This window comes from Mirounga angustirostris, unplaced genomic scaffold (genome assembly GCF_029215605.1).
Source record: "Mirounga angustirostris isolate CCGP_5_RB_7025 unplaced genomic scaffold, mMirAng1.0.hap1 SCAF_17, whole genome shotgun sequence".
Taxonomy (NCBI): Eukaryota; Metazoa; Chordata; class Mammalia; order Carnivora; family Phocidae; genus Mirounga; species Mirounga angustirostris.
Genome location: NW_026991725.1, coordinates 30717300 through 30744326, shown reverse-complemented (window position 1 = coordinate 30744326; position 27027 = coordinate 30717300). Strand labels below are relative to the sequence as shown.

The 27027-nt window shown below is 46.9% G+C and overlaps 1 protein-coding gene across 1 annotated transcript in view; it reads right to left on the bottom strand.

The window, feature by feature from the left end:
* The window catches only part of ITGB3 (integrin subunit beta 3), a 49610-nt gene that overhangs the window by 18529 nt on the left and 4054 nt on the right, over positions 1-27027 (bottom strand). The window contains exons 2-9 of the mRNA XM_064583156.1: positions 16113-16198; positions 7685-7880; positions 6539-6791; positions 5070-5232; positions 3877-4038; positions 1904-1999; positions 1392-1481; positions 515-649 (exon numbers count right to left, since the gene is read on the bottom strand). Of these exons, the coding sequence (XP_064439226.1) occupies positions 515-649; positions 1392-1481; positions 1904-1999; positions 3877-4038; positions 5070-5232; positions 6539-6791; positions 7685-7880; positions 16113-16198 (1181 nt within the window). The remainder of the gene's footprint in view (positions 1-514; positions 650-1391; positions 1482-1903; positions 2000-3876; positions 4039-5069; positions 5233-6538; positions 6792-7684; positions 7881-16112; positions 16199-27027) is intronic.

The following is a 27027-nucleotide window of genomic DNA, read 5'->3' as shown; positions in this document are numbered from 1 at the left end:
CCACTAAGGAAAGAAAGCTGCAGAGGCCATAGAGGGACTGGAGGAGCAAAATGAACGTTTGCATTCCACAAGTCTATGAGAGTGGGTGTTTGGTCTTTTTGCTTGTTCTGTTTGCTGTTGAATCGTCAGCAGCCAGAATGATGCCTGTCAAGAAGTCAGTGCTCAGTAAATACTTACAGATGACACTGTCATTGTACATTGTAGAGGAAAGAAAGGCATTACCTTGGGGGAGGTTGGAGACTGGTTAGGGACTGAAGGTAAGAAATATTTTCATTTGCAATCAACTATGCATATGCAAACAGAGGAAACCTACATGCATGTTTTTAAAAAAAATCCTGATGGTGAAGTTTATGTAACAGAGAAGTTTAGACAACAGGAGCCTCAGAGGAAAAGGTGGGCAGCTCCATGATCTCTAACCTCTCATGACCTTCAGGAAGAAGGTACAAGGAAGGGAGGGGAGGGGTGTCCACAGACACTTGGGGGTACAGACCCTGCCCAGCTCAGCCCACCTCACCGTGTCTCCAATCTTGAGTCCGACACAAGACTTGAGGCCTGGGATGACCTCATTGTTGAGACAGGTGGCGTTGAAGGACAGAGACAACTCCTCAGGGAGGTCACGCACTTCCAGCTCTACTTTAGAGCGGATTTTCTAAGCAGAAAGGGGCAAAAGAAAGAAAGGAGATGAGCTGAGAGGAAGTGGAGAGGAACCAATTTCATCCCAAGCAAATTCTATCAGGGGGCCCTGGACTCACCCCAGCAGTGCCAGATGCTGAGGTTCGCCTAGAAGCTGCCAGAGGGGAGCACCCCTAGGAACCTGTTTCTTACTATATTTCCTGCAAGACCTGCTCCTCGCTCTCTCTCTCTCTCTCTCTCTCTCTTTCTCTCTGTCCCCACTGGTGCCTGGGTGAGTCTGGATAAAATCTAAACCAGCTACACCTGCCTGCAAGCCTCATGGATGTTCAAAAAGGGAGTGCCAGCACTGGTCCCCTTGGAGAGGAGCCTTTTTTACCTAATTTTTAACCAACCTCACCTTCCCCATGGCTCAGCTCCATCTTCTCTCTGCTATTGGAGCCCTGCCCCTGTCCTTCCTCCAATTTCAGGACTCTGCTCCTTCCTCATCACCATCCCCATCCTCTCTTTCCCTTCCACCTCCTCTAAGCTCTTTACCCATTGCTCCTAACACTCTCAGGCATTCCTTTCTGAGCCATTTCTCTCTCAGAAGGCTGCATTCCTCCCAGTGCTGGCCATCAACGAGCCTCTAGAAGAATAAGAGGAAGGCAGTGAAGGCTGCATGGTGGACTAGCATCCAGGATTCCCAAATCTGAGCCCTCCTGGGTCATGCCAAGTGAGGAGGATTCTTAGCAGGCTCATTTCCAGCGCAAGACACTTACTCCATATGCATCAACGATGAGCTGAAGGACATTGCTGGAATCGGTAGACAGAATCCCCACTGTGGTCCCTGGGATGAGCTCACTGTAGTTCTAGGAAGACAAAGATGTGCAAGGCTGACTGAAGGAAGATGGTGGTCTCCAAAGGCCCTCCCCAAATCAGACTGAGGGTCTTGAAATGAAGATTGAGGGAACAAAGGGATATTTTACTTGTTACTGCCAGTAATAAACCTAGCAGTTTTTCAGCCCTGAATAAAATTCTAAAGAACCTCTCACATCCTTCACCCCCACTAATGGCTCCCCTCTGGCTCTGCAAACACCAACACACCCATCCTCCTAGGTTCAAGGTTGGAGGAGAGAAACCATAAAAAGGAATCATTAGCTCCTGGGAACAAGTTGGAGGAGGGTCTTTCCTGGTTGGGAATATTGGTCCATGGTAGTGCACGCTGGGTCCCCAAGACAGATCCACCCATCATCATAGGCCCCACTCCAGGCAGCCCTGGGGGCATAGTCACCTGGTAGAGATTGACTACATTTGCAGTTACTGCAAAGATCAAATTGATGTTTTTCTGGGATAGCTTCTCGGTCATCAGCCCCAGAGAGGGATAATCCTGTAAAAAGGGAGGACATGGAGGTTGGTTAAGAATTCACCTCTATTCACATGCATCCCTGGATTCTACACCTTAGAACTTGGCTGATTTGGGCCATGGCCCAGACAGTGATGGTGTTTACACCTTTCCACCCCATGATCAATGTGAGGCAAGGGAGTAAGTAGCGACACAAACCCAGTTGTGAACTCCAGGGATAGATGAAGAGGCAAAGGCTGGTGGTGTCAAAACCAAGCATCTCTTTCTTCCCACTAGACTTCAACGCATCCACACCAAGGAGCAGCCTCCATGAGCCAGGTACTGTCAGGCCTCATTTTGTTTTCCATTAACTCATTTAACAAACATTTATTGAATGACAAATGTATTATAGTCTCTGCTGCCAAGGAGCTCATGGTCTGGAGCTGAAGACAGGTACATATAACTACAAAACAAAGCGAAGACCCAAAGAGCGGCATCACAAGGTGATGTTGGGGCTCAGAGGAGAGAGGGCTGGGTGAGGAGCAGGAAGTAAGGCGGGAGCGGCAAAGCGGAACTCGGAGTCTTCCTACCCCTCGCTCTCCGTCCCATAGGTGTCAGGCCTCATTGGGTGAAGTTTCCTTGTTTTGTAGCTACTGACAAATGCCTCGGCCTGGCATGTGCATCCTCGTGGTGCACCAGCACGTGGTGGTCTCAGCCTTCCTTGCCAACCAGCATTCACATCTCTTCCTCTTCCACTTACCACTGAGCCAGCCTGCTCTTTCTCTCCCATGGAGTGGCCTTCTTTTTGGCAATCCTCCTCCTTCCTTAGGACCCAGATCAGGTCCCACCTTCTCTGGGAGGTCTTCCCTGACCATCCCTAGTTCATGATGAGCTTTCCTCCTCTGAATCCCGAAAGCCCTTATTGACTATGCTACCCCTTTAGCATTAATCACGCATCGTGTATTCCTGGTAGCACATCTCCTCAACTGAACTAAAAAGGGGATTACCTTACATAGTCCCTTTATCTCCCTCAGCCCCTGGTAAGGTGTCTTGCTTAGATTAGGTATCAATGATTACCACTGACTCACCCAATGCCTGGCAGTGCCCGACTTGGATAGGGCTGACACCAAGGAACTCAAGCCACAGTAGGGAAGCTGGTGAACTGTGAACATGTCCCTGGGATCCTAGACCTTGCAGGGAGCTCATGAGATCATCCAGCTCAGACTCCTGCTTTTACACAGGTGTACCATTAAGCCACCTAAACAAGGAGTTGCTGTATTGTCTTTAAGAGATAAAGAGTTCACACCTACCCCCAGATACCCAGGGTATCAGTATTCTGAGGGTCTTACATTTCTTTATGGCTTACAGCAATTAAACTCCCTTCCTCTTATTTGACCCTCTAAGGCCATAGAAAACAACTTATCAGAAGTCTTCTCAGGTATCAGCTAAACTTCTTTCTTTGAAGCTAAATGACTCGGAGCCCTTCAACCTTTCCCCACAGGAACAGATCTCTGCTCTTTTGATGATCTGTGTCTCTTTTTCCTCTGTCTTCCAATAACCACAAGTGAGCATGGTGTTCCAAGAAGAGGCTAATCTGTACAGAGGAGACAGGCAGGCCTGCTTTCCAGCTGGACCCGCAAAAGTCCTTCCGGTCCATTCTGGATGCCATGCTGCTGCTGGAGGCAGCGGAGGGGGTGGCCGCAATGACCACAGCCGGGACCACTTATAATGGCTGTGCCGTCTGTCCCCTGGATGACGGTGTCCAGCTGGCATGGGAGGCAGTGGGAGGACAGGCTGAAACAAGCCCCGCACCCTGCCCCGGGGAAGGGTTGCCATTTTCATAGTCACACAAAGGCTCTGCCTGGGTTAGGGCAGCCCTGGCCATCGTGAATTGGGACCACAGGTGGTACCAAGAATCTCACCATGGTAGTGGAGGCAGAGTAATGGTTGTCACTTCCAACGTGACACTGCCCATCATTGGGCTGGACAATGCCTGCCAGCCTTCCATCCAGCGCTATATGGGTCTTGGCATCAGTGGTAAACACCAGCAAGTGGGATGCGTCGTTCCTCCAGCCAATCTTCTCCTGTTTAAAAAAAAAAATCAGGGGCGCCTGGGTGGCTCAGTCGTTAAGCGTCTGCCTTCGGCTCAGGTCATGGTCCCAGGGTCCTGGGATCGAGCCCCGCATCGGGCTCCCTGCTTGGCCGGAAGCCTGCTTCTCCCTCTCCCACTCCCCCTGCTGTGTTCCCTCTCTCGCTGTATCTCTCTCTGTCAAATAAATAAAAAATCTTTAAAAAAAAAAAAATCAAAAGAGAGAAAGCAACTTCAGCCTTGTCATTGGTAGAAGACAAAGACCCAAGGACTTCCACGCCTGAAGGGCTGAGTAAGTCATCGTGAAGAACGGCTTCAGCCCCAGGCCTTGGAACACAAGCTGGAGCTTTTCCAATTCAAGGGTTTCTGTTCTCTTAGGAAAGGAATCTCAGCTGATTAGTTCAAGCCTCTGAAAGACACCTACCTCAACTCCAAATATAACTTTTCCAACAGTAATCACGTGGCCTGTCTAGAAACCCGCCTGCACGTGCAGAGCTGGGCGGGGCTAAAGAAATCCCATCTGAACATCTGCCCACTTTGCTAAGGTTAAGTCAACCCAGCCTTGACTCTTCCAGAGAAGGCAGGATGATGCTCTCTCCAGAAAACAGATGGGATCACTGAGGTTCAAAAAATGTCAGCTCTGGGCGCCTGGGTGGCTCAGTTGGTTAAGCGACTGCTTTCGGCCAGGTCATGATCCTGGAGTCCCGGGATCGAGTCCCGCATCGGGCTCCCTGCTCAGCAGGGAGTCTGCTTCTCCCTCTCCCGCTCCCCCCTCTTGTGCTCTTTCTCTCTCTCACTCTCTCTCTCAAATAAATAAATAAAATCTTAAAAAAAAAAAAATGTCAGCTCTGGCCAGGGGGTGATAGGAACAAAGGTTGCATATCAGGAGAAACTTATTGCTCATACTGTACAAAACTTGGCTTAGTTCCTCTTATTTCACACACAAATCCCCACGGTTGAACCACTTCCTTCCCCCATTATAATCTATGCCAACCATACCAGGTACTCCGTGCCCTCCAAACTCACATCACAGACTGTAGCCTGCATGATGGCATCAAAGCCACCCTCTGGGGCATCTCGGTTCCGCGACACACTCTGCTTCTTCACTTCTTCATTGAAGCGGGTCACCTGGTCAGTTAGCGTCAACACATGTTTGTAGCCAAACATAGGCAAACAGGTTGTCTTCATACTGGGGAGGGAGGGGGATAATTTAAGCAGGTACCCTGATGGAAGAGGCTGCATGGGGAGTGAGAGGGACAGAAGGAGGGACAAACATGGATAGCACACTGCCCAGCCCTATGCCATACAACCACAATTACCCAGACAGTTCCGACTCCAAACCCCTCCTGTCACATTGGCTTTCCCTCCAGCTAGCCTAGAAGAGAAGACAGTGAGCTGTGGAACCAGACTGCCTGGGTTCAAGTCCCAGCTCCTAGTCAAGGGACTGTAGGCAAGCTTCTCTATAAAAATGAGGACATGATTGGTCATCTCTCATAAGAGCTGTTTGAGGCTTAAATGAGTTAATTCATGAAAAGCACTTACGTCAGAGTGAGACTCGATAGTTGTTGCTATCACCTTAGGCTTAACACTTCTCTAAAGTAACAGTAACACAATGATAAAGCAAAAGTTCATCCATAACTTAATGTCCATGAACCATCAACAAACTGATAGATCTGCGCTGGATGGGAGCATTTCTGTCCCCGGCCCAGTGGCTTAATTGATGGCTGACACCTTTACTGGGGAAACTTTACAACTCAGACAGGTTGAAAGGGTACATCATATAATTATGAAAACTAAAAAGTAAATTTGTATATTGTCAGGCTCAATAACCATCATTTTAAATTATTATACTCCATGCATTTTTATAGTCTCCACCAATTAAATAAATAAGCCATTCATTCAGTTGTAAGCCAAAGTGTCAACAGAGGTATACTCAACAATTTTTGAATTTATTAGAAGGTTCGATAAATATCATTTCTACTCTTTTTATATTCCTCTAGGACATAATGCCTTGCATTTTAGCTCTGTACGTCTCATACTCTGGATGATGAGGAGGACAATGGAATCAATCCTTCTGAAATCATAATTCCTCTATTTACTTATCCATAAATTTCTCTCTACTTTTTATCTCATTTCCCTCCCATTCTCTCTAATCTCCTACTTATTTGTGACCAAGGCCAAAAGGCGATTAGTTTTCTTTCTGGAAATTTTCCACCCTTTCTAAATGCCCATCTGTCTAATCCTCTGGGTCCCAAGGGTCATAGAGGTTTTGGCAATTACTAACACTCCAAACAGCCTTGGATTCTATTGACACAACACTCCAGATCCACAGGCCAGCTCACTTGCCAGACAGGAAGCCCAAGGTAGAAAGGAGGTATGATTTGGCCAGATGGCCACAACAAAGCTATCCTAGAGCTAGAAACAGGAAGCAGAACTTGGACTTGCCTGAGACAAAGGGGAGGAATGCTGCCCTGGCTTCTACAGGAGGGACTTACTCATAGCAGGGGTTTTTGAGGGCCTCTGGTGGGGAGATGTACATGTATGGTGACATGGGCTTGTCCACGAAAGCCCCGAAGCCAATCCGCAAGTTACTGGTGAGCTTGTGCATCTGGGAGGCCAGCTTGGTGCCTAGGTTCTGGATGCTTGACAGATCATCCTTCATGGAGTAAGACAGGTCCATCAAGTAGTAGATGTCCACAGGGTAATCCTCCACTTGCCGGACTTGGATGGAGAAATTCTTTGAATCATCTGGAAGCCAAGAGGATGTTAGTTTTTCTCCTTTTTCTCCCTCTAAGACTTCATAAGTGGATTTGGACACAGTTGAGATGATGTAACTTCTTGATCAAATCAAACTTGAAAGCCCTGGTTCCTTCTCCTCTCCCTTTGCCATTCTATTCCTCTTCCAACTGCTTAATCCTCTGATTATTAACCTCTTTTTTTTTTTTCTATTCTAAAATTCTCTACCCTTTCTAAATGCCCATCTGTCTAACTCTCTGGGTCCCAAGAGTCACAGAGGTTTGGCAGTCACTACACTTCAGATGCTGTAAAAGGCAGGAACTCTGTCCCATCCTTCTCTGAATCCCATAGCTCCCATCAGATGCTTTGCACAAGAAAGGGACTTGGTTAAATCTTCTTGATATAATTGGAAAGTCTAAATCAAAGCTTCAAAAAGTCTGTCCCATAGCCTAATCCTTCCTCCCCTGAAGGTCTCCTGACCCTATATTCTCTCTTGGTGCCCCTGCCCCAATCTCACCTGGAAAGGGGGCTTACAATTACAAATTGCTTTCTCATCTTTTATCTCATTCAAGCCTCAACACAAAGCTACCAATTTAGGTAAAACAGGCATTGGGGGAAAGAAGTAATAGACATTTTGTTGAGTTCCTACTATGTTAGAAAGACTAAGTAACTTGCCCAAGGTCAAACAGCTAATCTATGGGACAGTTAAAATTCAAACTCAGATCTTCTGATTTCAGGTTCCACTACCTTCCATTTTCCTGCATTATCCGGCCCACACTGCCCCTGACATCCTTCTCTTCCCACCTCATTTCCATTGCAAGCTACTTCCCCAAGGTTCAGGCCTCCACCTTGTGCCCTATGCCCATCTGTCCAGGGTCTCTCTCTGAAAAGAGCCCCCTCCCTACCTGGCCGAAGCCGGAGTGCAATCCTCTGAGGGGTGACTTGAGTAATCTGGGAGCTGTCTCCGGAGCCCTTGTCGCTGAGGGGTCTGGCCTCCAGGATGTGGGCCTCACTGATGGGGAACTCGATGGACTCCAAAGCACAGTTATCCTTCAGCAGATTCTCCTTCAGATTACAGCGGGGAGTGCCCAAAGGCAGGGCCTGTAAGACAGGAGCCCCAGGTGAAGCCCTGTGGTTGGAGCTCTGCGGCTCTCTGCCTCCTGCAGGCTTGGCCGACTCCCAACAGCCTCCAGCCCACCCAGCCCACCCTCTGGAGCTAAGTCAGCAGAAGTGAACTCAGGGTGGTCCCTCCTAAGATAGCCCATTGTACAGAAGGGGGAAACTGAGGCACCAGAAAGGTTGGGCGAGTGCCTGTTCATGGATTGGTAGTTAGGAAGAGGGTCAGTATTATAAGATGCCTGTTATACCAGCAGTTTTCAAACTGAAATGCACCCCACATGTGAGTCCCCAAAATCAGTGTAGAGGGTCTCAGCCATCAATTTATTCAATAAAATGCAACTGAATAGAATAGAAAGTGTTAACACGGGCGCCTGGGTGGCTCAGTTGGTTGGGCGACTGCCTTCGGCTCAGGTCATGATCCTGGAGTCCCGGGATCGAGTCCCGCATCGGGCTCCCTGCTCGGCAGGGAGTCTGCTTCTCCCTCTGACCCTCCTCCCTCTCATGCTCTCTCTCATTCTCTCTCTCTCAAATAAAAAAAAAAAAAAGAAGAAAGTATTAACACATATAAATAGTAAAAGTAAATACTGTTTCGTGAAACATTTATATATTCTGAGTTGGATATAATACATGCAGATATACAATGTATTTCTTTCTCTAGGTCAGGGTCAAACAGGTTGGAAGCCACTATGTTAAGCACTGGCTGGGGTGTGAGATTCCTGAGGGCAGGAGCTGTCCCCTCTCTCTTCCCAGCACCCACCCCAGGAGTCACCACAAAGGTGGGAGGGGGAGCAAGGACTGGGAGGCAGCAGAGTTGGAGCTAAGAGCATAGCAGCAGACTGGCAGAGACTACATCTCAGCATTGCCTCTTGCTAGCTGGTTCCTAGGGCATGTCACTGAAGCTTCCTCAGCTATAACATGAAGATAATAAAAGCCCACACTCACAGGGATGTTATGCAGGACTAAATAAGACAATGCATATAAAGATTTATTTATTTATTATTTTAGAGAAAGAGAGAGAGTGGGGGGGAGGGGCAAAGGGAGAGAACCTCCAGCAGACTTCTCCCTAAGTGCAGCTCAGGGCTCCATCCCAGGACCCTGAGATCATGACCTGAGCCGAAATCAGGAGCCGGCCACTCAGCTGACGGGGCCACCCAGACGCCCCAAGACAATGCACATAAAACCCATAGTTTAGTGCCTGCTGCAGGATAAGTGCTCAATAAATAAAAGCTATTGGGTTTTTTTTGTTTTTTTTTTTTTAAGATTTTATTTATTTATTTGAGAGAGAGAGAATGAGAGAGAGAAAGCACATGAGAGGGGGGAGGGTCAGAGGGAGAAGCAGACTCCCCGCCGAGCAGGGAGCCCGATGCGAGACTCGATCTCGGGACTCCAGGATCATGACCTGAGCCGAAGGCAGTGGCTTAACCAACTGAGCCACCCAGGCGCCCAATAAAAGTTATTGTTAGGAGGTGCTCTATAAATAGCTCCTGGATAAGTTAGTTATGAATAAACTCCACAAGCTTGGGCAAATCCCATGATGCCAGGCACGGACCAGAGCCTATCTTATCACTTCACTTTAAGATTCCTCTCTCACCGTGGACATATGGAGTCCCTTCCAAACACCCTGGTGTATATCTCACGGTTCTCCAGAGCTCTGTGTGTGTCTACACCTGAGCACTGAGTAGGAGGCATGCTGCTGGAAAGAAAGCCGGAAACAGGCTCCATCCTGGGTCTACCACTAGCTAGCCTTGTGCCCTCAGACTCATCACTTCACCCCTCTGAGCCTTGGTTCTCTCACCTGTTGGGTAAGGGGGTTAAGGTGACATGGCATTTTCAGCCCTTCCCTGCTCTGACATCCAGCACATTGAGCCAGCACTGTGTGGGCACAGTCCATGAGAGTTCCTTCCTTGCCAGGTTGGGGGTACTGGCCAGAAAGCTGGAAAACTCTTCCCTGGGCCTGTTTCACAATATTTAGGCCTTCAGGCTCTCAATCTTCGCCTCCATCCCTACCTACCCCCTCTCACAACCGTTTCCAGAAGTCAGCTGAATAACCCATACCAATATCCCAGGAAAACTGGTGGGTTTTTTTTTTTTAAGATTTTATTTATTTATTTGAGAGAGAGAGTGCAAAGCAAGAGAGAGAGAGAGAGAACATGAGTGGGGGAGGGGCAGAGGGAGAAGCAGACTCCCCACTGAGCAGGGAGCCTGATGCGGGGCTCGATCCCAGGACCCCAGGATCATGACCTGAGCCGAAGGCAGACGCTTAACCAGCTGAGCCACCCAGGTGCCCCAAAACTGGTGTTAACATTTATTGAAAACTCACTGCATGTCAGTCTCTGTGAAAAGTGGTTTATGTGGATTCCTGCAACCCTCCCGCTTACAGTTCTCTCATGCTAGAACTATTATTATTATTTTACAAGTGAAAAACCTGAGGCTTGGAGGCTTCACAAATGAGGAAGCCCATCTTACAAGAAAGATATCTAAGGCTTGGAGAAGTTAAGTAACTTGCCCAAAGTTCCAGCGCTAAGAATGGCAGAAGTGAGGTGCTAACTAGATTGTCTGACTGAAATGATCCTCATAAAATGATAGTTTGTATTAAATGCTGTGTAGAGTGAGAATCGAGGCAGAGAAACAGAAGTATACAAGCAATGGCCCCACAAAGACCACACCTGAGAATGCCCAGTTAGGGAACAGAAGGCAAGATGGGGATGTGGAAGATATGGGAAGGACAGAGAACGTTCTGCCTCCTTAGCCCCTGCAGGTGACTGGTAGCCATATTTCCAGGGGAGGGATTTGGCCACAAGGAACCATCCATGCTCAAAAAATCAGGACTCCATAGCCTAAAACCCCTCCTGATACCCAAAGTCTCTCTCCCTCTCGTGCCCAGCCCTTGTCTGATAGGCTGAAAATCTTACCCAGGTGGGTGGGAACAAGAAGACCAACAGTGCTATAGACCGAATGTCTGTACCCCCCAGAATTCAGATGTTAAAGGTATTAGGAGTAGGGCATTGGGAGGTAATTAGGTCTTGAGGTGGAGCCCTCATGATGGGGTTGGTGCCCTTAGAAAAGAGGTCCCAGAGAGCTCCCCGGCCCCTTCCACCATGTCATAGCAAAAAGACAACCACTATGACACAAAATTTGCTGCTACCTTGATCTCGGACTTCTCAGCCTCCAGAACTGTGGAAAATAAATGTTTGTTCTCAAGCCACCTGGTTTATGGTATTTTTGTTATAGCAGCCTGAATAGACTAAGACAAACAGCATGAGGACTCTCCTGGGCCTGGGGAAAAAAGCTTCTGGAAGCCAGCAGCTTCCTTCTTTCCCACTCAGCTTCACAAGTATGAGGTGGATAAATGGCATCAGCAATGGGAAACAGTGCCTAAGACTTAACCTTCTTGGCTCAAAAGATTCCAGTGGGGACATCACGCATCCTCCAAGTCTCCAAGGGAGATGAAAATGCCCTCCCTGTTCCCAGCCCTGGCCAAGGACAGAATGGCAGAGGGGAGAACTTGTGGGCTCGTGGAGTTTTTGTGCCCAAAGTGCTCTTGCTGCCCCTGCAGGGCTCTCCCAACCCTTCTCCCTCAGAAAGCAGTCTCCTACTCACAGCACTCCCTAGCTTATCTCTGATTCCAACTGCCCACAAAGCCCTGGGGAGAAAACCTTCCAAAAAAGGCAATGACTGGATAGACCAAGATGCATGGAGGAGCTGATCCTTTCCAGGACTAAGACAGATACTGAAGGGGAGAGAGAAGGGGAGACCAAGAGGCTGAACGACAGCAGCAAGGCCACTGTGTATCTTTAAGCTGCATTGGAGAAGGGAGAGAATGTTCTGGAGGGGGTTTCCTGACTCCCTGCTTCCTAACATGACAGTGCTTATTACAAGAAGGTTTGAAGTGCTAAGCCCTGCTGACAGTCCTTATGCTTTGTTATGAATTTCCTTAGAAATATAAACACTAAGAAACAAAAACTCCCTCCCTCCCTCTATGGTCACTGACATCAGAGGTCAGGAACATAACAGGCCTGCTCTTCAGTCATGCTCTCCCTGAGAGCCTTCTGTCCCAGAAAGATACCAAGGCAGTGACCTCAACACACTTGGGCAACATTCCCTTTCTTAATAACCCAGACTGGGAAGGTAGAGGAATGTCTCTAGGTTACTCAGAGAAACAACTGGAAGGAGGGAGGAGGAATGTTAAAGTCCTAGTTCCAAGTGAAACCGGATGTGACACAAAAAAGGGCAGAAATAACCAAGACCCAGGGGAAGATCCTGAGCACAGAGGTGGGAGGTTCTAGCCCACGCATGGTGTGAGCTGAACCCCCTCCCTCTCCTGGGAGAGTGATGCATGCTATTAGTTCCATTCTTCATTCATCCCATTTTGGACATTGGGAAAGTAAAGCATGAAAAACTGTCATTATCCTATCTATCTCACAGGCTTAGTCAGGGGGTCAAATAAGACTGTGAACACGAAATGCTTTCAAAATATGAAAAATCTCGATATAAGTGAAATATACTCAAATCCTTTTGATAGGACATAAACAAATAAATGTATATAGAAGCTGACTCTTTTCTACTATTACCATTAAAATTACTACGATTATTGCATACTCTTTTCTCGGAGGACAAGGGGCAGTAGGGTCTGCTACTTATTTTTCCCCCAGAACACCTCCAACCAAAATAAATTAACATTGTCTTCTTGATGGACATCCAGTGAGGACAAGAAATTACAAGAGCATGCAGAGAAGTGTGGAAGGGACAGAAAGAAGGAGAAGAAAAGAAAAGCACTTTGATTTATGGTTATTGGTATCCATACCCTCTTGTATATGGGAGGGAGCACTTTCAATGTTATACTTTTATTTTTACAATAACAAGTTGAGCAAAACTCTCAAGATAAACACTTAAACTCTGGATTTAAAAAAAATAGAAAGAAAAAACAGCAGAGAAGTGAGAACAAAATTATGTTGTGACTAAAAAGGAATTAAATAATGGCCCCACACCTGTCCCCCACAGATGCAGAGAAGAAATACGTCACTCCTGTTGGAGTCTTCTACTTGGCTAGACCCAAACCCATTCTTCTTTGTTCATCCTTGGCTGTCAAGGCCAAGTGTGAGCTGGTACACCTTCTGATGTGTACTCAGGACTGTGTAAGAATTCCTAGTATTTCCCTCCATCTTAGAGTCGCCAAATTTAGTAAATATTTGGGACATACTTATATCAAAACTTATTTGTTGTTTCATTCAAGTTTAACTGGGTGTCCTATACTTTATCTAGCTGCCTTAACTCCACCTCCTTCCACCATGACCCCAGATCAGCCCCTTTGATCAGCAGTATTTGCCAAACTTGCTATCATAACAACCCATTCCGATGCAAAAGGTCTGGGATCCATCCTGGGAACCTTTCTATTTAACCAGCACCCCAGGTGATTCTTACAACCAGGCAAGTTTGGAAGGTTCTAGATTCCAACATGGCACCAGTGAGGCCCAAGACCATGAGTTGAATCTCTGTGTGATCTTGGCCTCTTCGCTACATTCACAGCCCAGAGGCAACAACCCCCTCCCATATCAGTATGTAACCCCATCCCCTATGCAGATGGGCCCAAAACTGCACTCATCCACTTTGGCTATGTTTTCCTATGACCGGGCCAAGCACTTGCTATACACACCCAGAGCTGCTGTCCTCTAGGACCAAGGAAAAGCTGAGCCCAACCAGTTGTTTTTCCAGACACTGCCAACCCTGCCTGAACAGCCACGGTAGGGGAGGCAGAAGCAGAAGGCCCTCTAGGGTCAATTATTCAACAAGTCACATTCAAAATGGCCCAGGCAGTTCACTTCTGGTTTTTTAAGTCAATGGCCAAGACACTTTCAGCAATTAAACTTGGCCTATGCAGGGGAAGCCCTCAGGAAAAGAAAAAACAAAAAAACAGCAGTCATGTTCAGGTTACGGCCCAGGATTCCCACCTCCCACTCCTCCTCAGAGGAGGCTGGCTGACACGCTTTGCCCCACACTGGGCTCCTCCTCTATCTCTCCTCCCCTCCTCCTCCTTTCCCAGAGATAGTTGTAGTCATTCACTAAACTCGTGGCTTCCCCCACTTTCCTGTTTATATTCCATGCTCCCAGAGAATATCTTATTGGACCTTCTACTTCTACTCATCAGTTTTCTTTGGTCCATGATGCACCCATTTCCTCTTTGACTCACCCCACCCCCTCCCCCATCATTCCTAGGCAGGTCCCACCTTACGCTTTGATCCTACCCTGCACCTTCTCCCCCATGTCCTCCCCTGGTCTGCCCCAGAGGACAAAATACACCCTGGTCATCTATAAATCTTCTACACTTGCATCTCCAAAATCTGGTCACATGGCTTTGTCTGGTTGGGCCTCCACATACCTCAGCTACAGGGCTGGTCCCTGTGCCGATCAAAAGGTGTGACAGACACTCCAAGAGTGTGTTTTCTTTATCCCCAGACTCCGCTCAGCCACACTTGCCTGCGTTTCCTCTCACTCTGGGTTGAAAAGGAGAGAAAAGGAACGGGGAGCATCTTTGGAGTGACTCTTCTCCCCTGGCTACCCATCTGCTCCAGCCAGCTTCAGGCCATCCAATCCAAGAAGCTCTCCCACCTTCGAGGATGCAGTTGCAGAATTCCAGCTTCCTTACAAAAGCAGCTTAACAATATTATGATGGCAACAAGGGAAGGAGGATATGGCAACTGAGAAGGGAGGAGGCCACCTCACACTTGAGTGGCGAGCTCAGCCCAGAGGGGTGGAGAACCTGTGGGGGTAGAGGGGATGGACTGACCCACCCCCTCCCCACCCCTCACTCGCAGCCCCAGGGAATGTTTCATCTGCTAAATGAAGTCAATGTGGCCCAGATGTTGGGCAGCTGCCTCTGGAAACAGTTCCCGTGCTGAACTGTACAGAGGCAGAGTAGTGTGTTGGGCTGACCTCCTGGCAATCCTCCTGTCCAGGGATAAACACAGCCTCCCAGCTCCCACTCCCTGCCCCGCCCCCCAAACACACACACCCCACGCTCCCACCAGCCTGCCAGGGAGGTTGCCTTTTTAGGAAACTCAGCAGATTGGGAAGAGAAGCAAAGAGAATGAGGAGGCTGGACTGGAGCAGTCCTAAAACTGCAGAGGGCAGAGACGTGCTGTTGTGACCAAGAGGACGTCTCAGGTAGCCCGGAAGCAGCCTGGGCCAGGAGTTCAGGTAACCACCTGCTGGAGGCCCTGGCCAATGACTCAGCCTCAGACTCTGTAATCACTGGAATCTCTCCAGCCACACTCACCCCCCGGCCCTCACCAGCTCCAAATTCCCATCCCGGCCACAAACATAGCCATTCCCTCAGACACACTCATTCCCTAGGGCCCCAGACACAACAAACCCTCTGCCTAGACACAACTAACCCCTTCCTGTCACCCTCCTAGCCTCACCAAATTGGCCCAGCACCTTCTCTCATTGACACTTAAGAGAGGGAAGGAAGGAGGAAAATAAAAGAGAGGAAAAGGTAAAGTTGTGGGGGCCCAAACTTCACAGAGGAAAAGAGAAGAGAGCCTCTGACTGAACATCCCCCCCCACCCCCCCGCCATGGAAGCTCAAGATTTCTCCTTTATTTGCCTTTTAAAAACTCTGGGATATGGGTGCCTGGGTGGCTCACTCAGTTAAGGATCTGCCTTCCGCTCAGGTCACGACCCCAGGGTCCTAGGATCAAGTCCTGCGTAGGACTCCCTGCTCTTCAGGGAGTCTGCGTCTCCCTCTGTCCTTCCTCCCAGTCATTCTCTCAATCTCTCTCTCTCTCAAATAAATAAAATCTTTTTAAAAATTTTTAAAAAAACCTTCTGGAATGTTTGTAAGCCAGCATCCCTTCTATACCAAGAACCGTCTGCTGCCTCTCATTTTGACACCTGAAGCCCTACTTCCCTGGGGCGCTCCACCCTAACAAAAAGCAAGCAAAGTGTGGTAAGGAGGGACAATGGCTACAGTGAGACCAGGAACCTAACCAAAACTGGCTCATGCTAGGGGGCCACACAGCAGAATCTGGAAGGCATTCCCAGCAACGACCCCATGACAGCTCACTTTGACATCCATCAATGGGAAGGCTTCACCCTAGCTTTACTCAGAAGGAACAAGGGGCTTGTGTATTTAACAGGAAGGAGATGCCCCTCTGGGTCCATTCCTGCACAAAAGCAGCTGAGCCTGGGGAAGCAGTAAGGTCGTATGTCTCCTTACCTCATCCGAGCACCAGGCACACACGGGACTCACAGCCAGACATTGCTGGCAGGAGCGGACACCTCGTGTGGTACAGATGTTGGACACTGCAACAGAGACAAAAGCATTAGCACCCACTTGGCCTGAAAAGGGTAACTGGCCTGCCCCATCCTTCCCAACATCCCCAAACACCCAGATTTACAGCTCTCAGATGCACACAGCAGGTCTGACCATACCCCGGACATTCACCAACCAAAGGCTGTATGGTTAGAAAGAAAGAATGAGAAAGGTCAGAAGAAACTCATCACCATCCTCACTGATGAGGCCCCAATGATGACAAGTGCTGGAGCAAGACCGAGCCCTGGACCCTAAGTGTCAGGTCATAACTGACAGAAAGGTTTTAATTAACGACTCGTTTGACACCTACGTTGTGCATAGGAAAATCTGAGGCCCAGGACAATGCAATGTGCCCTCTCTCCAATTATTCTAGTGATCGCTTCACAGCCCCTACACGGGGATCCAAGGCCCTGATGCACTAACATGAGCACACAGCCTAAATATGGTGGGGGGGTGGGGGCAGGGAACGTTCCACTGGCCAGGCAGGACAAAGCAAATCTTCTGAAACCTGCTCAAGCTTCCCAATACATATATCTTCGGGTCAAGGTGTAGAATGGTCCAGGGACAACTCCACAAATGTCAGAAAAGCCTGAGTGAGATAAGCTGGAAGGACATGGATTGGAGCTGAAAGGCCCATATTTGAATTCGGAAGGCTCTTTTTCCTAGCTGCGTCGTGACCTTGAGCAACTCCATTAACCTTTATGAAAACAGTAATATCTACTTCACAGGATTTGTGCACTTGGTACATTACAAAATGCCATTCAAATGTGAACAGTCTTCACACGGTCAAAGGACAGAGAAAAAGCTGGGGGGAAGAGCAGAGACAAAGAGAGGGACCAAAATAACCCAGAGAAGCTGAGCCAGGAAGCAAACCCCACGCACTTGCTTAGACAGAAGCTCTCATCCTCCCTTCTTCCCCCAGCCCAGGCTTCCTGGGATCAGCCAGGTAAACCTCCTCTTTCTGCAGTGCCCCCAGGAAGGCCTTTTCCAACATAAGGAACAGACTGAGGAAGATACATTCCCCCTCATGATCCAGGCCCTTCATCCAATTTTTTAAAGCAGTCCCTTTACCCCCAGCTGGTAAGACCAACAAATTTATTTTTAGGGAAATCAGCCTAATAAATGGGGTGTCTTCCAGTGCCCCCAAAACTTCTCATCAAGCTGAATGTCTCAGTCCATTTTACTATAGTGTGACTGAACTCCCTTCCAACATCTAGACAAAACATACCCAGAAAATGTGTGTGTATACACACACACACACACACACACACTATTGTCGAGAAAAATTATCCAAAATTTGGAAATAGGCAAAGGAAATACCAGGTGTCCTTTCAATGTAACGCAAGGTGTGGACAAGTAGACCCACCATACTTATGGATTACCTGATTTTCTAGGGGTGTATACCATTGTTTGACTTCTAGTGATTAGGATATTTTATAACTCTGTAAGGGTAGAGGTTACCTTGTAGAAAACCAGTAACAGTGGAAATGATTCTTGATAAGAACAGTGTATATGATTCTTGTCCAACAACAATGCAAATAATTTGGTAGCAAAGGTACCTCTGAAGGGTAGGGTTTATTGCCTTGTAGAACATTAACCAATTTCAAAACTGTCAGATAACTAATTTCAATGTTCTTTTGACCGACCAACTATAAATTTCCCTTCCCTGAATTTTCTAGAGATTTTTTTTTTAAGTAATCTCTCTACCACTGCAATCCAGAGAACCTGCCCTTGGTGGAGCTTAAGCTCACAACCTCAAGATCAAGAGTGGCACGCTCTACTGACTGAGCCAGCCAGGGTCCCCTCCCTTCCCTGAATTTTCTTTGAAACTAATCTTAACATCTTACTGCTTCCCTCATTAATTAAGTTGAATAAATACTTCGACACAAGTTCACGTTACATTTGTATGGTAATCATACTTTTAACTCTTTAAACATTACATCTTAATGATATACACCTCAGGGCCTCATTAGAGGTCAGGGGGATCTAACAGAAAGCGTAGGCGCCCAATCAATAGACTGCAGTCCTAACTGAGTCACCACTATTAATGAGGCCTTAGGCGAGTCATTTAACTCCTCTCAGCCAGTCTCTTTGCTCAACAATTCCTAACATATTACAATTATTCGTCTATCTGTCTTAACAACACTGCCACCCAATAGATTTTAAGCCCCATAGGGCCTGCCCTGTCCAGCCCAGGCCAGCCCAGGCGAGCCCCAGTCCTTGCTCAAAGCAGATGCTCCATAAATATATATTGGAGCAAATGAAGAGGCATTGGACTAGATCAGTTTTGTTTTGTTTTTTAAGCAACCGAGCTCATGTCTCCAAATTATGCATGGAATTCCAATATAAGACATGCAAATGGGTTGAAACTGTTCCTCTGACAATTTAAACTTTCATTGTTCTCCTAAAAAGACCAGAATCATATGTGGAATCCTGGAAGCCCCAGACTTCCTCAGAGCTTGAGTCTGTCTCACTTCAAAGGCCTTTCCCAACTGCACAATTCTGCAAGTGGGGTGCTGCTACCAGCCCATGAGCAGTGACCCCTGGGCCATAGCCTCTGACGTGAACTACACCCTCACCGAGCGAGCATGAGGACTGTGAGGTGGGGAATTATGGCAGCAGTTCCCAGCCTGGCTCTAAGGTTCCAAGGCCACCTCTGAGCTGGGGCAGCCCTCAGCCAGGCACTGTCTATCTATAATGGAAGAAAGGTATCCCATCTTCCCAGAGCTGCTGGCTTCAGAAGGCCTCAAGGTTCAGATCCCACAACGCACCCAGGAGGCCTCTTCCACCCCTGCAAGGGCCGCCTGGCCATGTCTCAGTTCCCAGTGGCTCTTTTCCCAGCCAGATGTGAGCATAGCCCCCCCCCCCCCCTTACTGCCTTACTGAAAGAGCTCTGAGAGGAGCAGAGCCTGAACTATTTTAGGTCTCTGCCTCCCACCTTGAAGTTTCCATGGGAATCGGCATCCAGGGGGGTAATTCTGGACATAAATGCCATCGATTTTCACTGGGGGTGGGGAGGAGCAGAAGCACAAGGAGATGTCAGGAAGAGGTAGAAGAGAGGACCATGGGAGGTATGGGCACATCAAATTATCTCTGCAAACTTTTTCCCTGTCTCTCCGTTTTTTCCATCCATTCATTCTCAAATTAGCATTTATTTGCCTATGAGTCCTTGACTTGTAGCCACAATAGAAAGCCTTGCCAGATAGGAAATAAATAACAGCAGGCCCCTCCCAGTGAATGGGCAGCCCCTGACCCCAGAAGTTGAGACAAGCTGCTGGGATTTGTTCTTTAGGGAGTCGTGTCAGCCAGTTTCCTTTACCTCCTCTCTCAGTGAATCACAGGCTGATTTCGTGTGAACCAGCCATCCCCCCGATGATAACCCCCACCAAGACCTGCCACCAAGGGCAGGTTCTCTGGATTGCAGTGGCTAAAAGTGACTGACTCATCCGAAGTCTCTACGCCTGGGCCATGCCAATTCAATGAGCTGCAGCTCTGAGGCCACCCCTCCTTCCTGAACATGTGGAAGGAGTTTGGGCTTCTGTTTCCAGTCATTCATAAGGCTATGTTTCTGCTTAGCCTCAAGGGCCCAGACTCAGCCCCGCTGGAAAAGGGGTGATCCTCATCAGAACTTTTGTCATTGAAAAGAATTAGCCACCCTCACCACCCATTTCCTCCCACGGTTTAGCCAGAGCCAGGAAACAAGGTGGATCGGCCCTGGTCCTCACAGGGTGGCTGTAGGGATTCAATGAACCGATCCCTGTCAAACTCTGGGCCCAAAGGGCGGGCACACAGGAAGGGCTCACTGCAGGCAGCTGATGCTCCAGTAGCTCTCATTGCTATTGTGTTTGCCTTCGCTGTTTTTATCCTGAGTCCCCAGCTGTTTAAGGTAGGTGGGTGTTTTGCACGATACACACGGCTGAGCGTGCCCTGAACGGGGCGGCGGTGGGAGCACAGAGCCGGCAAGCACCAGATGAGGGTAAAATGATCAACTGTCAGATCTAACTTCTAAATGGAGTCAGGAAGATTAGTGTTCAAAAATCCAACCTAGGAGGGCTGGCAGGGAGGAGGAGGCCCATTAGAAAAGCTAGATGAGACTGCCAGAAAGTTTGCCTGGACAGCAGAAGGAAAGGCTGTGGTTTGGCACATCAGCCCAAATCACAGAACCAGAAGAGAGACAAAGGATGGGAAAAATGGAGGGAAAAGGGGAGGGAACAAGGAAGGGAGTTGGAACAAGCGGAAGTCATAATGCGTCAATGAGAGCTATTTTGGGGACGTGCTGTCCAATGAGACAGGATGTCAGAAAGCAGGAACGGGCCACCCTAGTGAGGCCACGGAATTTCAGGAGAGTGCTAAGTCAAGCGGAGAGGTGTTTAGTGGGAAGGGAGGATGATGCACACTGCATATACTACAGACTATCTTCCTCTCTGCCAGAGAGGGGTTCTGGCCTGAGTTCCCTTGACTGGTCACTTCCCAATGAGGTCCATGGGGACACCGGGTGACTCAGGCCATGCCTGATCTTCCATTGCAGTCACCTGGCTGAGTGAGTCATCCAAGAACAAAACATCTCATGCTCACTGCCATATGGATTTACAAGTGGTTTCTTCTAGAGCAGGCTGCTAAGAAAATTTATTTTATTTTTTTTCCTTCATTACATGGAGCAGCAGCTCAGTAATCTAAGGAATGGGAAGGAGACAGGAGAAGTGGAGTTCAAGGCAACACATACCTCTGAGCACAAAGCTCCAATAAGCATTACTCAAAATGGCAGGCAATCCAAATGACCACATTTCACCATACCTAAGACTATGGATGTAAGATGCATCCTAATTTCAGAAATTTAAAAAAAAAAAAAATTGTTTTAAGCACATCACAGTTAAATATGGTATGTAACATCAGAAGACATTGGTGTATAATTTGCTTCTACCAATATTAAAATGTGTTATGGGTTGAATTCTGTGCCCCCAAAAAGGTATGCTGAAGTCCTAACCCCCAGTACTGATGACTGTGACCTTATTTGGAAATAAAGGTCTTTGCAGATGTAATCAAGATATGGTCAGTAGGGGAGGCCCTAACCCAATATGACGGATGTCCTTGTAAGGGGAAAATACCATGTGAAGACAGACACACAGAGAAAATGCCACGTGATGACAAAGGCAGAGATCGGAGTAACCCAACTGGAAGGCAAAGAATGCCAGAGGATCAGCCACCACCAAGAGATAGGAAGCGGCAAGGAAGGATTCTATCCAGAGTCTCAGAGAAAGCATGGTCTCGCTGACACCTTGACTTCAGATTTCTAGCTTCCAGAGAGAATAAATTTCCATTACTTTAAGCCACACTGTTGTAACAGCCCTAAGAAGCTAATACAAAATGGGTTTGCATTTCCATAGCATCTATGACATGATTTTGAGGAACATTGCCCTGAAATACTTTGCATGATTGAAAAAAAGCCATCCTGGAATGAAAACTGCTATGGTTAATCCATCTATAGATAATGGGAAAGTGGGTACTTTGGCTTTATACTTTTCTACTAACATACATCAGTGATGTTGGCATTCATTCATTCACTTACTCAACAAATATCCATCAAGCACCTACCTGTGCCTGGCACTCTCCTAGACACTGGAGGCATATGGTTGAAACAAGCCTCCTACTCTGTGGAGCTTAAATTTTAGCGCAAAAAAGAAGACAAAAAAAAAATACACTACAAAATACAATTTCAAACAGTGGCAAATGCTTTTTAAAAAGAAAACAGAGCTAAAGAATAGCATCAATGAGAGGAAGGAATCCCTTCTAGAGAAGGTGGTCAAGAAAGGCCTCTCTGGACCTGAATAGATATTTTTCCAAAGAAGACCTACAGGTGGCCATCAGACACATGAAAAGATGCTCAACATCACTCATCATCAGGGAAATGCAAGTCAAAACCGAAAATGAAATATCATCTCATATCTGTCAGAATGGCTAAAATCACAAAGGAAAGGAATAACAAGTGTTGGCGAGGATGTGGAGAAAAGCAAACCCTCGTGCACTGTTGGTGGGAATGTACATTGGTGCAGCCATGGTGGAAAACAGTAAGGAGGTTCCTCAAAAAATTAAAAATAGAAACGCCATATGATCTAACAATTCCACTACTGGGTATTTACCCAAGGAAAACAAAAACCCTAATTCCAAAAGATATATGCACCCTTATGTTTATTGCAGCGTTACTTACAGTAGTCAAGATATGAAAGCAACCTAAGTGTCCATCAATAGATAAGTGGATAAAGATGTAAAACACACACACACACGAATATTGCACAGCCATAAAAAAAGGAAGAGATCTTGCCAATTTTTGTGACAGCATGGATGGACCTAGAGGGTATTATGCTAATGAAATAAGTCAGACTGAGAAAGACAAATACCGTATGATTGCACTTATATATGGAATCTAAAAATCAAAACAAATTAATGAACAAACAAAAAGCAGAATCAGACCTGTAAATGCAGAGAACAAAGTGCTGTTTGCCAGAGGGAAGGGGGGTAAGGGGTCAGGCAAAATGGGTGAAGGGGAGTGGGAGATCCAGGCTTCCAGTTATGGAATGAGTAAGTCTTGGGAATAAAAGGTACAGCATAAGGAATATCGTGGATGGTATTATCGTAATAGCACCGCCTGGTGACAGATGGTAGATACACTTGCGAACACAGCATAATGTACAGAGATGTCGAATCACTATGTACACGTGAAACTAACGTAACGTGTGTCACCTGTACTCAAATAAAAAAATTTTTTTAAGAAAAAAAGACTTCTCTGAGTTGATATTTCAAGATGATATGAAGGAGTGTGTCACAGGAAGATCTAGGGACGAGCATTCCAGAAAGAATCCCGACAAGTGCTAGATGGACCTCAGCCCGTTAAAGAAATAGCAGGAAGAGAGAGGGAGGAGGAATGAGGCAGAGAAGGGGCTCGAGTAGTGGTCAGGGACCAGAACACACGGAAGCTATAACCACGGAAGGGAGCGTGGCTTTCATTCTCCACGTGATGGAAAGCCACTAGGGGAGTCTGAGCAGAGGTGAGCAGAGAAAAGATCATCCTGGCCACTCAGAGGAAAGCAGACATAAGGGTAACAAGACAAAAAGAGACCAGTTAGGAAGCTAATACAGTAATCCAGGCAACAGATGGCAGGGATTTGGATTGGGAGTGCAGCGGGGTTAATAGTGTGGTCAGACCCTAGTTACATGCCAGGGCCTTACTGATGGATGGCATGCGGGGCAGGGCAGAAAGACAGGATGGATTTTGTCCCCGACAAGTGGATCCCCTTGGACAAAGTTCAAATGTTTTGATCACTGGCCATGCCCTTTTCACTGACTCTTCAGCCAGTGGGCCCTGCCCTTGTAAGTGAAGCCAGATCACACCTGGTGATCATCTCCAACTGGGTTAATTCGGTAGCCATGTGCAGGACACTGCAGAAGGCCCGCCTCGGACAGAGTCTGTCTTCCATATGGTTGTCATATAAAACGAACACCCAGTCCCTGAGCAACACCGTGGGGCAGCGGAGGTAAAACCATGAACATGATTCTTGTGTAACAGTGGACGTGGCGGGGAAGACGTGCAGAGCCGCAGGCGGATCTCAAGTCCAAAGATATCTGTGCTATTCTGCTGGCTGTGTAACCTCGGGCAGGTCCTGTCATCTCCCTGGGGTTCAAAGGTCCAGTGACTTTTTCACTTTCTATTCAAGGACTCAGAATTGCTCCCTAGTATTTAACAGGCCTAATGCAGCCACATCAGCCAAGCATGGGAGACCCCAAACCGCTGCTTCCTTTCCCCATGCTCCCAAATATGCACCTAATCCTTACCTCACTCGTTGTTAGGATTAAATGAGATAATTTAAGCGGAAGAACCACCTGCGGTGGTGGCTCAGTAAATGTTGGCTTCCTTCCTCCTTACCTTCACTCTAACTGCTTCCTGCCTTGGGAATGCCCATCCCCACCCCCACCACAGCCCAGCCTCAGGGTCAGACTCCCCAGGCCCTCTGCATCTAACGGGATATGCTGAAGAAATCACGGGGCCAGAAGACAAGAGTCCCCAGGACTAGACCCTACCAATGCCCCGAAACTAGCTGGATGACCTTGGGCAAGTCACTTCAACTCTCAGGGTCTCCCCTTTGTGCTTCTCTGTAAAGCAAACAGTGTTGGATTAGAAGATCTTCAAGGTGCGGCCAGCCCTGGGAGGATATATTCCAGCCAGAAAGCATCACGGATGACTAATGCTCTAGGAGGCCCAGCATCCCAGGGCCCAAGACCCCTCACACACACACAATGCACAAATGTCCATTTCTTCCTAATAGCTTAGTGGAGACTTGATTCTCCAGCTCTGGAAAATTTTATCAGCACGGGCCCCACCTCCCATCTGACTCACTCAGTATAGAGAAGAAGCAAACCCATACCAAGCTCTATTTGGGGCCCGGCCCAGCAGTGCCCTATTGGTGACCTCCTTGGCATCCAGCACTCCAGTTCTGCTACTTCTCCTCCTGCAGTTGATGTCTGGTGGGTATGGAGAGCAGGCAACGGCGATGCCACCAGTCCTCGTTGCTCCCCACCCCACCCCATCCCCCACTTCCTATCTTGGTAGGAAGGCAAATTGCTCCCACCATTTTGGAAGACAATTTGGCAAAACCTATTAAAATTTAAATGTAAAATATTCATGTCCTTTGACCAAGCAGCTTCAGTTCAAGAAATTGAGCCTGTAGAAACACTTGAACAAAGGTGCAGACAATGAACAAGGCCATTCCCTGCAGTTTTATTTGTAGTAGCAAATAACTGGGAATGATCCCACTGTCTGCCAACAGGGAATCAGTTAAGTAAATTTTGCTACATCCATATAACAGTATGCGTGCTGGCTAGAATTGTAACTCTTAGGATAAATAATGGAAAGCTACAAACTGACATGAAAAGATGCTTAGGATATATTATTGAGTGACAATGATCCTGTTGTGGATGATCTTACTTGAGAAATAACAGTAAGGATAAATAACTGTTTATGGTGATATATATAGGAAAAAAAACTAGAGTAACTGTCAACAGCACTTATCTTAAGGACAAGACTACGAGGGACTTGGTACTTTCTGCATTATTCTATTTCTGCATTGCTTGACTTTTTTTTTTTTTTTTTTTTTACACAACAAACTGAATTACATTTACAAGCTAAAAGAAAATTAAAGCTGATTTTAAATGTCCTCTGTCCTGTCTCACTTTCTAACCTGGCATTCATCTAAATGTAGGCTCCCCAACCATGGGTGGGTCTCATAGGCCCTGGTTTCTCTATCCAAGAATCCCAGTTAGCAAAGAAATTAAGGTTGACTACAGGGACTTTTGAAGTGGTTACTGGATGTGCCTTCTGCCAAACTTCTGGAGCTCTCTTCCGGTGCAAAGTTTTTCAAGGCTGTTTTTTAACTATAGACCTCCCTTTTCTTTTTCCCCAAAGAAATCTTTACCTGGAGTTCCATGTTACGAATTAATTAAAAGAAAAACTTCTCCACTTGAAGGTGGGGAGAAGCAGGTGTCCCTGAGACACCAAGTGCCTAAGGCCCAGGGGGAAGATGGCTTGTGCAAAGTCACCTAGCAAATTGATGAAAAAGCCTGCACAGGTGGGAATAGAATATAGGTTTCTCAGTTCCTGACCCGCAGCTCTTTTCACACCTGAGGTTTGGGGTTTTTTCTGCATGAAAGGAAGTGGCTTTTGTAAGTTTAAATAATAATAATAATAATAATAATACAAGTTTAGGTAAGGGAATACAGACACACATAAGGATTATTATGTACACAAGGAAGAAAATCTGAATAGAACACATCATCTGATTAATAGTGAACATGATGGGAGAACAGAATTAAAGGGGAACCAGCCATTTTACTCTCCAGCATTCAACTTCCTTTAAAAAAAAAAAAAGTTCACCTCATTCTCTCCTTGAGTGTTGGAATGTCTTCACCAACCGAACTAAGAAATGATGGGGAGAGGGAGACTAGTCTTTTTGTGACAATGTGACTGAAAACCAGAAAGGAAAACTTGTATTTTCAGAGATGCTACAAAATTTTTTTAAAGGTAGACTAGCCCCAGGTTTACTTAACAGCTTCTGGCCCCAAGGATTGTGACATACCATATTTGGCCACAAACTACACATTGCTTTCCAGACCAATAATAAAAGTGCAGGTTGCTGCAAAATCCTCTCCAATATCCTGAAGATATTACTACTTAGCACTTGGGAAATCAAATGGCTTATACATGGCCCAAATGCATTTATCCAGTTAGAAAATTTAGAAACTGAAAGCTGCATCCGGGTTTAACTGATATAGTCCCCCTGCTTTCAGGGTAACTGTCTCAGTACCCGTGAAAGATGAAGTAGCCTTGGATAAACCCTTTGCTTTCTGATACACACAACAACAGGGGTGAATCTCAAATGTGTCATGCTATGTGAAAGAAGCCAGACTTTAAAGACTACATGCCCTATGACATCATTTATATGACATTCCATAAAAGGTGGATCCGTAGGGACAGGAAACAGATCAGAGGTTGCCAGGAACTAAAGGTGGGGATAGAGTACTGATAACAAAGGAGTTCAATGGGGAACCTTTTGGGGTGACAGAAATATTTTGTATCGTGATTATGCTGATGGTTACTGAACCAAACGTGTGTCAAAATTCAAAAAACTGTACACCTAAAAAGGATGGGTTTTATTCCATGTAAATTACACCTCAATAAACCTAACTTTAAAAAGAGTATTCCTGGAGATACTGTGTGCATGGGGAAAAAAAAAAGGGAGATTTTTACACTTTTTTTTTTTTTTTGGCTAAA